Source organism: Scomber japonicus, chromosome 24, assembly GCF_027409825.1.
Source record: "Scomber japonicus isolate fScoJap1 chromosome 24, fScoJap1.pri, whole genome shotgun sequence".
Taxonomy (NCBI): Eukaryota; Metazoa; Chordata; class Actinopteri; order Scombriformes; family Scombridae; genus Scomber; species Scomber japonicus.
This window is the reverse complement of record NC_070601.1, coordinates 8,315,472-8,331,899: the sequence shown is the minus strand read 5'-3', so window position 1 is coordinate 8,331,899 and position 16,428 is coordinate 8,315,472. Positions and strand designations below refer to the sequence as shown.

Genomic DNA, 16,428 nt, shown 5'->3' with positions numbered 1-16,428 from the left:
TGAAGTTCCATCGAAACATAACCTCATGGCTTCAACTTACTTTGCTCTCAACTTTCCCCGAATTCTTTTTCCTGCTTCCTGTTTCCTGTACTCACATTGAAACATTTGTCAGTTCAAATGTTAAGCACTCCCTGACGTACATATCTGTCACAATTGTTCTCTGACTCACCCCCTCAGTTTCTTGCTCCACTGGTCAAGTGAAAGTCATCTATTTTCCTGTCTATTCACATGATCGCTCGCTATGACAAAAAGGAAACATCTTTACCAGCTGTTTATACTCATAATCTGTTCGACTTGTTTGATATATTGGATTGCACTGTTCTACAATCAACGGTCACACTATCTTGTTTACTGACAGTTAATATAACATAATATAATACTCCTACAGAAAGACTGATTACATTCTAAATGTAGCTGCTTGAAGTTGCATAAGAAAGATAAAGTGCTTAATATTGCAATCTAAAAGAAATGCAAATAGGACAGGTAGGTTTTCAAACACAATGCATGCGTCTTGGATTGCAGCTTTTAGCTTAACTGACTGTTACATCCCTCAAGTTTAGAAGCAAAGAAATGCTCATTTTTGTAATGCTTGCATGCTTGAAAAGTGATATTTCAAGATGGTGAAAAGGGGCTTCTTAATTAAAGTTCTTTAAATGATTTCAGGTCTTCTGTCAAGCATTGACCTGCAAAGAAGAAAGAAAAGTACAGTTTATTTTACAGTGGAAAGCCAATTACACATAAAAGATATGATATTGTGCAACTGGATAGATTTTTATCATGCAAAACCTCACTTTTTTCTCTTGATCACAACAGTAACAATAACGCAGGACACCACTACAACAATAATCGCAAATGCAATCCAGAATGAAGCCCATCCTCCACCTGGAGAAAGAAAAGAAAAGGAAAAAAGACACAGGGTTAGTCTGTTTCAGTGCAGTAATGCATCAAATGACATTCCCCGAAAAGAGGAAGGCGGGAAAAGTTTATGGTAGCATTCTGAATTGTAACTGTTGACACAACTTCCCCAACTTTATCTGAGTATAGATCTGTCATATGACCTCCCGGAGAGCTAAACATCAGTCGCAACAACTCACTGGGCTGTGACGTTTCTCTGGAACATGAAACTTAGCAACAAATGAAACTGAAACTGAGGCACTGCACAGCTGACTGGCCATGAAGAACAGTAATAACCTGTTCTGAACATTTACAATTTGCACTCTGAAATACAGAACAGACTATTGACTGTTATATATTGCATCATGTCTCAAATTGGCTCTTTCTTTCGAATAATATGACTTAAATTTCAGGATTTTTCTTGGGTTTCTGGTTGAGTCAGCCACCACAGTAATGAGTCATCTGGGATTCATACACCTTCCAGGCATCCCAATATAAACCTGTTTCTGTTTGATGTCACACTATACAGTGACATCACCTCCAGTCAATGACAGGGAAGACGGGAATTTTCCACAACTTCTTAGGTAAGTCACTCTCTAATGAATCCGACACTGGTCATTAGAAAAGTCTAGTAGCCCCTTCTGTCATTGGGCAGTTCACTGAATATCTATTCAACCGGTCGAGGCAGATGGCCGCCCACTCTGAGTCTGGTTCTGCCTGAGGTTTCTTCCTGTTAAAAGGGAGTCTTTTCTTGCAACTGCTGCTCATGTGGGAATGTTGGGTCTCTTTAAAGTTAAGACCTGAAGAGTTCGGTTTAGAACCTGCTCTATGTGTGAAGTTCCTTGAGATAACTCTGTTGTGATTTGGCACTATACAAATAAAGATTGATTGATTGATTGATTGATATTGTTAATACCAGTTAAAAATACAGCAGTTATTGTTAAAGTAAAACAGTCTATACAAAATGATTGATATGCATACCCTCCTTTGTGTCCTCTATATTTCCTTCACGTAAAGGAAAACGAATCAACTCCTGCCTCTGTCCCCTCCTTCCTTTATTCACCAGGCAATTGACATTTCCCCTCCAGTTGGCAGATACTTTCAGTGTGATGTTGCTGCTGCTGGTAAAAGTGTGGTCACTGTTCGTTATGGTGATAGTCTCTGCTTCTTCTGAGCCGATCGCAGGAGGTGAAACCTGCCACTGAATGGTGGGCGCTGGTTTACCTGTTGCTGAGCAGCTAAACACAGCTATCACATCTTTGTCCTCTTGTTCTCGGCTGGGAACTTGCACGCCAGTTTCCACCTTGGATATTCCTTGATAGAGAATTGAAACATTTTTGAGAACCTCAGCCATTCTTCCAGCTATCCTTACAAAAGATTTTTTGATCATTTGGGTGCTTGTGGTTAGAATTCACAGAATCAATCACAGAAACCTTTCCTCATAATTAAAACAAATCTCTTTCCATCGACATGTATGGTTTCCCTGTAATTTACCTTGCACTGTGAGGCAAATCTGTCTTCTTTGGGAACCATCCGGATACACATTAAACGAGCAAATATAACAGCTTTCATCTTCCCATGTTAAATTCCTGAAAACGATAGATGTTGAGTTGAGAGACGCCTTTGTGAACATCAACTTTTGCTGGTAAGGATCGTTCACTTGCTCTCCAAACCGCCCGCTGTAGGTTGCCAAATTCTCTATGGACTTATCCTTGAACAACCTCTGCCATGTGACCTGGAGCACACCTGTGGGTAATCCCAAATGGCAATCCTCCAGTCAGTATTTACAGAGGGAAAACATCTCAAGTTATATAAAACATATCTTGTATTCTGACACAAGGAGAGAGATATTACACAAATGAAACATTATAAACCAGGCTGCAGACGATAAGAGAAGGAGAATATGATCACCTGTTGGGTTCTGCAGTGTGCAGTGGTAATGTGCATCACCGCCGTAATCAGCTGTTCTGTTTCCATATCCAGTAATCTGCGATGTACAGGCTGAAAACAGAAAGTGTTTCTAAGAGCAGGCTTAAGGTAAAATATCCATTTGTCATGCTACATATAAATATCCATTTGTTATACGTCTATATATATATTTGTAATACATAAATAGGCTTTAACTTTCAGTTAAATGAGGAAGAAATATTTAAAAAAGAAAACAATTAGGATTTACAAAATACAATATAAGCTACATCACTACAAAAAAGACTAATAAAGCTACTAAAATGAAAAGGAGCTTTGTCTCTCATCCATCTCCAGTGTCACTCACCTTCCAACAGCAAACTGGTAAGTATCAGGAACTTCAACATCTTCCTCCACTGATGTACAAACAACACTGACAGTTCAGCAGCAGTGCAGCCTTTTAAGCACCAAAGAGAAAGAGAAACTATGAGTGGGGACTTTGCTGTGTAGGTGCTGACACAAATGTGCTGATTTACTGGCAGTCACTTGTGAAATATTACTCTGCACATTTTATTTTAAGATTAAGATTTTACAGACAAAATGTATTTATTTTAAAATTTGATGGATTACATTAAACTGTAGATTGTTACTTAAGTAATTACCATTAACTCCACTTTGACAATAAAAGAACGTGTTACATATTATATCAATACTACTACAACAACACAAATGTAATTCTGTGTAATTAATACTTGAGATATTTTAAGCACATTTGCACAGTTGCTAAGACTTCCATACTTACATGGTAAGCAGATTGCCCTTATAGCATCTTTCAAGTCTGCCAGTTACTCAAAGTGCATTTACACTACAAGTCACCATCACCCAGCTATTGGGAGCAATTTGGGGTTCAATATCTTTGCCAAAGGACATGTCAATATGAGGACTGGAGGAGCCGAGAATCGAACCACCATCTCCCGAATAGAGGACGATCTGCTTTACCTCCTGAGCCACAGCCAAAACCCCTTACTCAAACACATAAAACTTTGAATGCAGGGCCTTTACTTGTAATTAAGTATTTTTAATCTTTGGTATTGCACCTTGTGCTGATTTGAATATTTCTACCATGACTGATTTTAGCCAAATGTATCATGTTGGTCTTTTTAAAAATATATATTTTTTTTGTCCACTTGGATAGAAACTATTTTAGAAGATGTAAAAACAAACTATGGACCACAATAATGAAGCTAGACCATCAGGTTAAAAGGTATTGAATATTAAACATGATAATATACTCATATAAAAGTTTATTATTCACTTTCTGCAACACTATAAAGAAACAAAAAACAAGCCTGGGCTTATTTCTTCCTCATTTGACACTCTGAAACTGATATTTATTCACACTTCTAATCTCTAATTACTCATATTTCTACCTCTAACACTACTGTAATGATCAGCAAACTGTATACTTACTGTAATGTTGACAACTCCAGTAATCTCAAGTGGTCATAAAAATCCCAGAAAGAGGAAGTGTCCCTACGGAGCATTTGCGTATTTCGCAGTTTGAGGTTTTAACAGCACGGTTCCCTTGGGGAGTCCACGTTTGAATCAGATTTTCATGATAGTAAACACATGTGTAACACTTAATATTTAGGTGTTCCCATCTTACAAGAAAGCTCATGACAGACAACTCTAAGTGAAGTCAATAGTAGGAAAGTCCACACTCTCCTTAGAAGTACTGCAATACTTAGGTGTGATAACCTGTAAGAAACATCAATCATGCTGTAAAGCTTCCCCATACTTAGTGTCACTGAGTCATAATATAACACAAATTTTATTTTATACTGCAATGGAACCATATTTTAGTATAGGATGATTACTACAATAAATGTGACACAATTTCTGCTTGATATGAACCTTTGCATTTTCATTATTGGGTAGTTGTTGTTTTTTTGTTCTTTTTTTATTATATATTTATTATATATTTATATGTTTTCATGCTTCCAATTCTTACTGTTGAATAATGTTCAACAGTAAGAATTGGAAGCACATTGAGTTGCCCCTTGGTATGAAATGCACTATATAAATAAAGCTGCCTTCCCTTCTGTTCAAATAATTTTATCATAGTTACATTCCAGTCATGACAGTGTAACAAGTCATATATTAATCACAGTGCAGTCTGTAGTTACCAAACTTTCCAGAGGTCAAAAAGCATCCTGTGATTTATATCCTCAGGAAATCTAACAAACATTCAGTACAATGTGACTGGAATCTTGTGCAATTATGCAGTTTTCTTTCCTGCATTTTTAACTTGATATACAACAAGACAGAGAGGTCACATGCTAACAGAAGCACCAGATCAGATTTGAACCCAAGATGCTTCCTTGGGTGGCCTCTAAACCACGTGAGTGAGTTTGTTGTCCCAGATACAACTACTAATCTGAAAGTGAGTCTCTCATGTTTATCAAACAGTATGGGGGAGGAGAGTTGCTGCATAATTTCTCTTAAATTTCTTAATAGGAAATAACCTAACCTACTTCCTGGAAGAGTTACTTCAGAGCAGAAAAATGATGATGATTGTACTTCTGATGGGAATACTTTGAGACAAACCTTATTTCCTAATGAAATGTACAATGACCTGTCCTCAAGCAATCAGTATCATTTTCAATATTCTCTTAACTCATTATGACCTCATAAATCTAATGAATCATCAAGATTAGACAACTTAAAGTATTTCCAAGTCTGACTGTACTTTATAGGTACAGATTATATGTTTCAAAGTGCAAAGTCTTCTGCAGCAGTATAACCAATTTTGAAATTACAAAAAATCCATTCCAAGTGATAAATTACATCTGGGAAGTACCTGTCCTACCTGGCAGCTAAAACATGTAATTTTAAACCAGAATGCGACGCTAAAACTGAAGCCAGATGCTTGTGGTTGTGTGCTATTATCATATACCAGACCTTTAATTTACAGATAAGACCAGAACGTATCTGCTATTTTGGTCACAGGCGCCACTTCCTTTACTTTTAAACATATCTCTGTGCAACCAGCTGTTGACAGTAACAGTTTCAAAATCAACTTTAGATTGTTTTGAGCATCTCTGAGTGATTTGCATAAAAAAAAAAAGCCACGGCTTCTTCAGTCATCATTTGCAACTTCATGCAAAGAAAAACTAAGACAGGGTCCAATTCTTTGTTTTCTGTGTGGGTCAGGTTTGTCAGATAATGAAATTTCATGCAGAGTAATTTTTAAAATCTGAATAACGGCTAATATCAGCATTGCTGCAAAGAGGAAAAAGGAACACACATATTTGGATTTTTTTAGCCCAAAATATAGCTCTCAAGCTGGGCACAGAATACTGAATTGTTATCAGTTTAGTTTGCCTGTATTGAGATTGGCCTTTAATACTGCATAGTCATAGTCAGCTTGAACCAAGAAAAACACATGATCATGCTTTAAAATGCGTGACTGTGTTTGAGAAATGCTGACCTTGTCACGTGGAGAAGCACTGACTTTGCAACTTTATTTAAAGAAAGCAGACTTCTTTCACTCAATCATGCTGAGAGAATGGACACATAATCAGACATGCTGGAGCTCTGCCACTGGTCTGCCCCAGATTATTGCCCTTTCCAAGCCAAAAGGAGATTCAGGATGTGTAAATCATTTGGAGACAGTATTGCTTAGAAGTGTAGAACAGAAGAATACATTATTCACTAAAGTAGGGGTTTTCCAGACCTAGTTCTTCTTCTAGAAATAGAGAAGAATAGCACATTTAGCAGGGGAAGACCAGAGAGAAAACAACAACAGCAACAACAACAACAACAAAATAAGTATAGCCTGTCTGCGTATTTGTAGAGTAAAACTGAAAGAACAGAGGTTAAACCATAAAACGGGAGTGTATAAAATAATTTACCCTCTTAATTATATAGGTTTCTTTACCATTTCAGTCATTAGTGTCAGATCATTATTTTAAAAATCATCACCAACCCATTACAATGTCCAGATGTTTACTTTTGCTGCTCCAGTTATTGCTTACAAATATTTACAAAGTTTATTGCATCTTGGTAAAATATCAGTCACCCAATTAGGTAACCTAACCAAACCTTGGGTACTGTTACGTGACAGCAGACGCCATGGCCTCCCTGGCTTGCACACTTGGTTGCATTAACCCTCCTGCATTTAAGAGCAGAAACAGATAACAGATAACTGCTATCTGCTGTAAGTGTATCAGATAAAAAAAACCCCAAGGAACCCAGCAAAGGCAAACAAGTTGATAAAGGGCTCTTACAGCAGGTTCAATAAACTCTGAGCCTGATTAACCCTGAGATAGAGAAAGAGTTTTCAGTTTCAGAACAGCTAATCAGAGTCAGATCAATCAACTCTGACACAATTGACTGGTTAAGATGCCATTCAATGAGTATTTGGTGGCATTGCACATTAAATTGGGTGACTATCAGGCTGAGAAGCTGACAGACCAGTAATGCTTTGAAAATCTAACTAGATGAAAAGCCATGCAAGTGTCGATTTCCAAAAGCTACATATTAGCAAGCATACATGTAGTAATGTAATTCATTTGGTGTCTCCTCCCTAAGCATGTGGCATATGTGACCTATGTCATGAGTTGACTTTGCTATGCAGCCTGAATGATGGTGCACAGACACATTACATTTAAAAAGATGGAGGGTGCACAGTGGGTTTGACACGGAACACAAAGATAGGCCACAAATAAATTAAAAATATGCTAAACCAGAAATGACAAAATAGCAGTAGAATTTGGCAAAAAAAAAAGAAGAAAAAAGGATAAAGGGTGGAACAAGCTGTAGGCAAAACAGTATCAAACTACTCTATAATAAAGCAAAGGTATATTAAAAGCATCATGAGATGGCCTTTAGTAGAGTAGATACTGATAGGTTTCATTCCACCTCAGCTATGGTCATAACTGCCAAATAGGTTTTAGTGCCACCTGCTGGACTCATATCATAAAGAAACTTGTTACTTTTAATAAACACGAAGACAAAGATAGCGTGGGCAACAGCTCCTACCTTAACAGATGGGATTCACCCCGTCTTCCACCAGTCTGGACGCTCACGACTGGGCTTAGCTGTAATTTGCAATTTTTACTATTAATAGAAAGCTAAAATAACTTTACCTGTGTGTGTGTCCGGGTGACAACTGAATGAACTGTAGTTGTGGTTTGTTGTGGCGTTTTCCTTATTTGGAAAGTGACAGTTAAGCGAAAGGGAGGACGTGACCAGCCAGGTAAAAATGGCCAGGTATACAGATGTAGCATATTAGCAGAATACCAGACAGTTCTTCTTACATATTACGTTCAGGAAAATTCATCAATTTCATCAACAATTTCTGGTGTTTGTTTCACCCTTTTTTAAAACTACAACTTAAAAACAACACTTATATACACACGCACACACACACACACACACACACGTTTCCATGACTGTACAACTTTATATGCTGCTGTGCAATATATTCATGAAAATGTGCAATATATTTTCGTATTTTCGTACATTCTTTTTAAATTTCCCCTGTTTGTATTTATTTTATTTCCCCTGTTTTATTATTTTTATATTCAGCACTTGTTGCAGTATTCCATTGTGACGGAATCTTGTTATGGTGTGCACTGTACACAATGTATAATCTGAATGCCAAATAAAGTCTGTCTTATCTTATCAGAGAGGAACAAATCAGCAGTGAAATAGAGGACTGTTCCATTCAGAAAGCTGAAAGTTTCCTGTTACGTCACTAAAGCTCAAAGTGTAATTCTCTAAAATGAACAGCAGATGGCGTCTCTGTGCTGATTTGCTCAAAGTGCAGCTACAGGTAGACGACAGCATTTCATTAACACACACTGGAGCGTTATCTACTGGTCATGTGGAGTTTTTCACTAGAGTCACAACACTGCATGTTGTTGCTGAATTAATATACAGTATGTAAACTACAATTCATTCAAATATATAAAAGTGTTGCCCTATTACTAAAACCTGAGAAAAAATATTTCAATGGAAATAAGCTATTTAAAGGTGATTAATCAAGAGTTTGTACAGTACATAATGTTAAAAAGATCAAAACAAAAACAGTCCCCAAAGCAACCTCAGATTATGACTCACAATGTGTTTAAGAGTATTACAGATATGTATTATTAGAATTAATAACACACAGCCACACATAGAAGTGTGTAGCAAATTAAAGCCTCAATATCAAAAGTTGCCAATTAAGTCTAATTAGGATATGTTTCTATTGAGAGGCTGTTTTAGTGGAAATTTAAACCCCTTCTGAAATGATTGAACTATTTTATCCAGTTGGAAAACTAAAAATAAAAAGGACAAGAATAATGTTTTTCATATTTATTTAACAGATATACTTTGCAGATTTTGACAATTACACTTGATAGTCAGTATATTGTTCTTACTGTGTTAATAAAAAATTATGAATGTGTATATATAATAAAGCAAAAATAGTGCTACCATGTGGACATCTTGAGGTATTTCAGTTATTACTCAACATTAAAACATGGAAACAGATACAGTTTAGTTTCATTGCAGCTCTGATAAAAAAAAAGTCCTTCAATTTGTCTCATTTCATGTAATCGTATTTGAATTGTTGGTGTTAGGGCATTGTACTTTGATAGTTGAATAAAGGCCACACTGTCTTTGTGTGAAGGTGCTGTACGGCTCAATGTCTTCAAGCTCCTGCAGATAAACATTTAAAAAACTGAATGAAGTTAAATGAGCAGTAGTCATGAAGCAGATGAAATAAAAGACTTTTCTGTACTGTACCATGTTTGTAGGACTGCTCAGCGGCTCTTGCTGTCTTCTGTTGGTTGAACAGACAAAAGAGCAGCATTAGAAAAAAATGTTGACCTTGATGCACTCTGAATTTATTAAACAAGACAGGAAACGAAACAACACGTCTTCCCTCATTGTGTCATATGAACATGGCAGTTAAGATCTTGTTATGTGACTGTGGTGAATTCAAAGTCACTTAAAATGAGATAAAAATGCATGACGGGTTATATTTTTGAAAGAAAAGTACTTTTTAAATGATATAAGAATGTATTAGAAATAAGAAATATGACTATTAAAGTCTCTCACCTGTTATTTTTTCTTCTGTGGATAAATTTTAGGATAACTCCTGTTATAATAAGGAATACAGTCACACCTATAACAGAACTGGCAATTACTGTTGTTTGGGACTCGTGGGCCTCCTCATCCTCTAAAATAACAAAAAACTTGTTGTCAGATAAATGGCACTGGAATTTTCTCTAACTGCAAAACAAAACAAAAGATAAGATGCTTCTATAACATTTGATTGTTGAAATCTGCAAAACAAAAGCTAATAAATTACCACCGCCAAGCCCAAAAACAATGTAGGCTGTTAGTGTGAGCACTAATGCTGTTTCAAGTACAATATTTCTGTTATAATCACTGCATGTTGTTAGCATGTTAACAATACAATGCAATAAATAATAATCACCATAAATGTAGCCAAAGTATGAGTTAAAATATATAACTTGTGTTTACCTTCCACAGTGATGTTAAGATGAAGAGTCTTTGTATGTCCAGCATATACATACTCACAGCTGTAGTTCCCACTATCCTCTGGTGTTAAACTGGTCAGGTGAAGAAAGAAAGCCTGATTCTCTTTCATGAGTCTGAACCTGGAGTCACATCCATGATTAAAGCCGTGTTCAATGTGATACGTCAGGTTACACTCTGGTCCTCTGATCCTCTCTGTGTTGATCTTACATGTTATAAGTGTAAGAGTATTGTTTTCATTGTTGCATATTTTAGCAACATATGGTTTTCTCCCAGTGGTTTTCACATCAGTCACTGCAAACAAACAGTCATAAAAGTCAGTATGAAATATTTAGTTGTTGTCTTTAAACCAAAGATGATTAGAAAACAATGGATGATGAATAATAGAAACTAGTTCCTGTACAGTACCTTGGCTGTTGTTATATGCAGGTAGCAGCAGAAGCAGAACGAACCACAGTTGCCAAACACCCATGTTGGTCAAGAGGTCTGAGCAACAGTTTGAGTGCTGCTGTCAGTGAAGAGTTTACTGAACTGAAAGGGAGAAACTGACACTCTTATTTGATATGGTCTTTAGATACATAAACCTCAAACTCTCAGAGGTACGAAATGACGTCACTTCTCTTCTGCAAAAGGAAGTGCAAGGCATGGCTGCTTTTATAAATAGGCACTCTAAAAGAAGGTGAACAGAGTACAATACAGAAAGAAAGTAGCTCAGACCTTTAAACATCAGCTCTACAGTTATGTGATCAGATCACTCTTGAACTAGATCCACTAAGAATACGCTAATACAAAACATTGCCTGCTTTATGTCTTACAGTATCTTACCTACACTTAAGTAAGGAAATTACATAATTTAACACGGCCTCAATTGACATGTTTGCTTTTGTGGGTATCACAGTTTTAGAGGCCTGTCCATGAGATGAAGACACTGAGCAGCATGTTCTTACCACCTTTTTTGTAATACAGAAACCACTGTGTCATCTTCACACTTCAATGTTTTAACTTCACACATTTGTGTCAAAAATGCATCACTTGAAGCAAGGATGATAGGTCAGTCTGAGAACAAATGATCTTCATTTTACAGACTAGTTTATACATTTGGCATCTTTCAAACAACAGCAAGGAAAAATATTTTGTTTGCGTGCACAATTTAGCATTTGAGATATTATTGATTACAAGTATACAGTCTTATTGCCTGACTTTTATATTAATATTCCAATAATGTATTATCAGTATTGTGTAATTTGTGGCCCTAAGATAAAAAGTCTTCTCTCTGTATAGTTTCTACTACATTATTGTGCACAAACTAAGAGAATCAGGAAATGACCTTAAATTTTGTGATGTTTTCCAGAAAGGATCTAAGATACATTACTCATAATAAGGTATGTGAGTTTAAAAAAACAGTGACACTGCAAGAGGGAGTTATGTGTCCAAGTCTTTATTGTATTTGTTGATTTTGCCGGCCATTACAACAGTTTTATACAGAACATTTCTAAACAAACTGGCCAAACTCAGTCATGAGTAGCAGGAAAGAACTGGAGATGTGGAGGTTACATGTTGTTAGCTTTTGGAAAGTATATATCCTATCTGATTGAAGAATGTGACTAGAAACTTTGAGCTATGAGCCAAATGTAACACCATGTACTCACAAGTCACAATGCCAGTAACTGCACTAAGACACTGTTGCAGCTGGACCTGAGCTGTATTACACTCAGACCACCACCCACTAAACACAGGAAGTTGTGCAGTTTCTAGAAGTGTGGTGATGATAAAGCTAGAGAGGCAAGAGCATTTATTTTTTCTTGTCAGTCAGAAATAAAAACGTTATCATGCTTTCAAAAAAAACTACCATACTGTAATCTCCATACTTAAGAAAAGAATATCAGACAGATACATGTTTGTCTTCCCTTGAATTTTGGTTCAAACGTTTTCATAGATTTGATAACTTGGATCACTGTCTGTGACTGAATTTGTCTTGGTATCACGTTGATAGCATATTGATGAGATATTTTGGTAGACATCATTTGTGAAGGTTTGCATAAGGGTTGTCTGGGTCATCTTTATCCTATAAAAACAGATCAGAATTTAAATGCATAATGTTTTAAAAGTCTGACATCATTATGTTGAACAATGGTCGAGATGCTGAGTCACTACATTTAGTGAAGCCTCTGGTTTATAAGGTTCAAATCCACTCACCAAAGACCTGGGAGTTTCACATGCAGACAATCCAGCTGTGTTTTTTCTTGAACAGTTTCTTGAAATAAGGAGAAATATCAGAATTAATGAAACACCGAACACATACACACCAGCTCTTGTGTGTTTCCAAAAACACCACTGACTGCATTGTTTTATGAGGTTTAAAAGACTGAAGTCCGAATTTTTCACCTGCAAAGATTTTTTCTGAGGATGAATCCAATAACAACTCCAGCAGTAATGATGAATGTGATAACACCACAAGTTATTCCTACTGCCGACCAGGAAGAAACAGTCAAATTCCTGGTGCTGATCTCTTCTTCTTGGAAATTGTAAAGACAAAAAATGTTGCGTGAAAGACAAAGATAATGTAAATCTGGCATCATCTATGAATATTTATGAATGCAGAAAGGAAGTTAAAAATTAACACATAATTTAAAGTACTTAAAGTACTTAAAATAATATCTCTTACAAGTATGGTTTACAAAGCACTTTGTAAACTGTTTTTAAAATATGCTATATAAATAAAGTTATTATTATTATTATTATTATTATTATTATTATTATTATTATTATTATTATTATGAAGTAAATGGGAAGGTTTGTTCCAGTATATTTCACTGGTACTGTAAGTGTAATTTCTTCTACAAGCACCATTGCCATTATGCAATGCGATATGTCAGGTTACACTCTGGTTGTCTGATCGTCTCTGTGCTGATCTTACACACTATAAGTGTGAGAGTCTTATTTTCATTGCTACACACAGGAGTGACATATGATTCTCTCCCAGTGGTTTTCACAAGAATCACTGCAAACAATTAACCATAAAAGTCAGTATGAAAAATAGAAAATATTTAGTTGTTGTCTTTAAACCAAAGATGATTAGGAAACAATGTCAGTCTTAAATGATAAATAATAGAAACTAGTTCCTGTACAGTACCTTGGCTGTTGTTATATGCAGGTAGCAGAAGAAGCAGAACAAACAGTTCACAAACATCCATGTTGGTCAAGAGGTCTGAGCAACAGTTTGAGTGCTGCTGTCAGTGAAGAGTTTAATATACTGAAGGGAGAAAATGACACTCTCATTTGATCTGATCTTTGGATACCTAAACCTCAAACTCGCTCAGAGGTGTGAGCTAATGTGTTGTCTTAAAACGAAGTGCAAGATATGACTGCTTTCATTTGAAGACACCCTGAAAGCAAAACAGAGTGCAATACAGAAAGAAAATAGTTCAGATATTCAAACATCAGGTCTACAGTCATGTGTTCAGACTACAGCGGGAGTTTGAGGCCTTATGACATGAAGTGAGGAAACCACTAAGTAAGGACTCAATAGCACGACTCAGACACAGGTAGTTTTCAAACTCAAAGTCTCTTTACTTCACATAAAGTCAGTAGGTGAAGCAGTCAGACACAGGCAACATACACTACGAGGTTACTATTTGGATTACAATTTGTGGGCATAGGATGCAAAGTTTTAACTATATTATTGTGTGTTTACTAAGTTAAGAGATTCAGAAAATGTCTTTAAATCTTGTGTTGAAACTGCAACTCGGGAAGAATCTGAGGTACATTGCTCATAACAAGGTGTGTTTTAAAAAAGGAGTGGGAGTTACTTAATTGTATTTGTTGATTTTGTCGGCCATTGCAACAGTTACAGTTACACAGAGCATTTCAAAACAAACTGGCCAAACTCAGTCATGAGGAAATTGTCAATCCTATTTGATTGAAGAACGTAATTAGAAACTTTGAGCTATTAGTGTAATGTAACAGCATGTAAGGACAAGTCACAATGCCTATAACTGCATTAAGAATGTGTTTGTAGTTGAACCTGAGATGTAGTAGACTCAGACAACCACATATTAAACACGTGGCTCTTATACCAAGAAGTGAATCTACACAGGAAATCCATTGTTCTGTTGCGGTGTGATGATGATAAAGGTAGAGAGGTGAGTGAATTGTTTTCTCTTGTAAGTCAGAAATAAAACAGTTATCACAGCATTAAAAAAAACTCTGATCCTGCAATCTCAATATTCAGATAGATAATATCAGACAGTTACATGTTCTCTTGAATTTTGGTTCAAATGTTGTCATAGATGTGATTACTTGTATCAGTTTCTCTGGCTGATTTAGTCCTTCCATCACGTTGACTGTGTACTGATTGTGTATCATTTGTTCGACACTGAAGGTTAATGTAGAGATCATCAGGGTGATTGTGTTTCTATAAAAAAAGTTCAAAATTTGAATTCATTATGTTGAACTATGTTTGAAACATTGAGTCACTAGAATTAGTGCAATCTCTGTTTTTCAAGGTTCAAATACACTCAAACACTCCTCTAGTCAGAAAGTACATTACTCACCAATGGCCTGGGAGTTTCACATACAGGTAATCCAGATGTGTCTGTTCTTGAACAGTTTCTTTAAATAAGATCAAATATCAAAGTTTGTGACTCAGCAAACACACACACATCAGCTCTTTTGTGCTTTCAAACAAAACTACTGACTTACATCATTTTAAAAGGTTTAAAGCTCTTAAGTCAAACATTTTCACCTGCAATGAATTTTTCTGAGGATGAATCCAAGAACAACTCCAATAACAACGATCAATGCAGTAACACCACAACTTATTCCTACTGCCAAAGAGGTAGAAATAGGCAACATACTGGAGCTGACCTCTTCGTCTTCTACGAAATTATAAAAACAAAAATATGTCAGGTGAAATATCAAGATAATGTATTGTTGGCATCGTCTCTGAATCAAATCATAAATATTTCCACCACATAATTTTAACAAACTATTTCTTCCAATGTAATCTGACAGTATTAATCTATGAATGCAGAATACAATTTAAAATGTAATATTATCATTGAAAATACAGTATCAGTCAAGGGTTTGGACACACTTTCTCATTCAATTAAATGAGAAAGTGTGTTCAAACTTTTGACTGGTAGCCTACTGTAGGTCTGATTTCTTCTACAATCACGACATGATACTGCTACTTAACTTGTTCATACAATCAACAAATTGGGTAGTAACGACTTCACAATGAGAGGAAGCTTGATTCATAAAAGCAAGAAAATAAATCCAACATTTACCTTTCACAGTGATGTTAAGATGGAAAGTAATTGTTCCTTCAGGCTGTACACAGTCACAGCTGTAGTTCCCACTATCCTCTGGTGTTAAACTGGTCAGCTGAAAAAATATAGTCTGATTCTCTTTCATGAGTCTGAATCTGGAGTCACATCCACGTTTAAAGCCGTGTTCAATGTGATACATCAGGTTACACTCTGGTCCTTTGATAGCCTCTGTGTTGATCTTACATGTTATAAGTGTGATAATATTCATTGTTTCATTGGTGCATATTGGAGCAACATAAGGTTCTCTCCCAGTGGTTTTCACATCAGTCACTGCAAACAAACAGTCATAAAAAGTCAGTATAAAATATAGAACATATTTAGTTGTTCTCTTTAAATCAAATACTATAAGAAAACAATGGCAGTCTTAAATGATAAATAATAGAAAATAGTTCCTGTACAGTACCTTGGCTGTTGTTATATGCAGGTAGCAGCAGAAGCAGAACGACCCACAGTTCCCAAACATCCATGTTGGTCAAGAGGTGTGAGCAACAGTTTGAGTGCTGCTGACAGTGAAGAGTTTACTGAACTGAAAGGAAAAACTGACATTCTCATTTGAATTGACCTGTAGACACCAAAACCTCAAACTCTCTCAGAGGTGTGAGCTTATGTGTTTTCTTTAAAGGAAGTGCAAGATATGACTGCTTTCATATGAAGACAGAAAGTAAAACAGTTCACATCAGGTCTACAGTCATGTGTTCAGACTACAGTTGATGTCGATCCACTAAGAATCAAACTAATATGACTT

The 16,428-nt window shown here is 36.1% G+C and overlaps 1 protein-coding gene across 1 annotated transcript; it reads right to left on the bottom strand.

Annotated features, from left to right (window-relative positions):
* Positions 1–787: 787 nt before the first annotated feature.
* On the bottom strand, positions 788–10,465 carry LOC128354033 (OX-2 membrane glycoprotein-like). Its single transcript, XM_053314277.1, has 9 exons — positions 10,339–10,465; positions 9,969–10,030; positions 9,439–9,507; positions 3,669–3,801; positions 3,167–3,256; positions 2,806–2,895; positions 2,389–2,640; positions 1,876–2,208; positions 788–882 (listed from the first exon to the last, which is right to left on the bottom strand). The coding sequence occupies exons 1-9, from the start codon at positions 10,463–10,465 to the stop codon at positions 788–790; spliced, it is 1,251 nt and encodes a 416-aa protein (XP_053170252.1).
* Between the last annotated feature and the right edge of the window lie 5,963 nt (positions 10,466–16,428).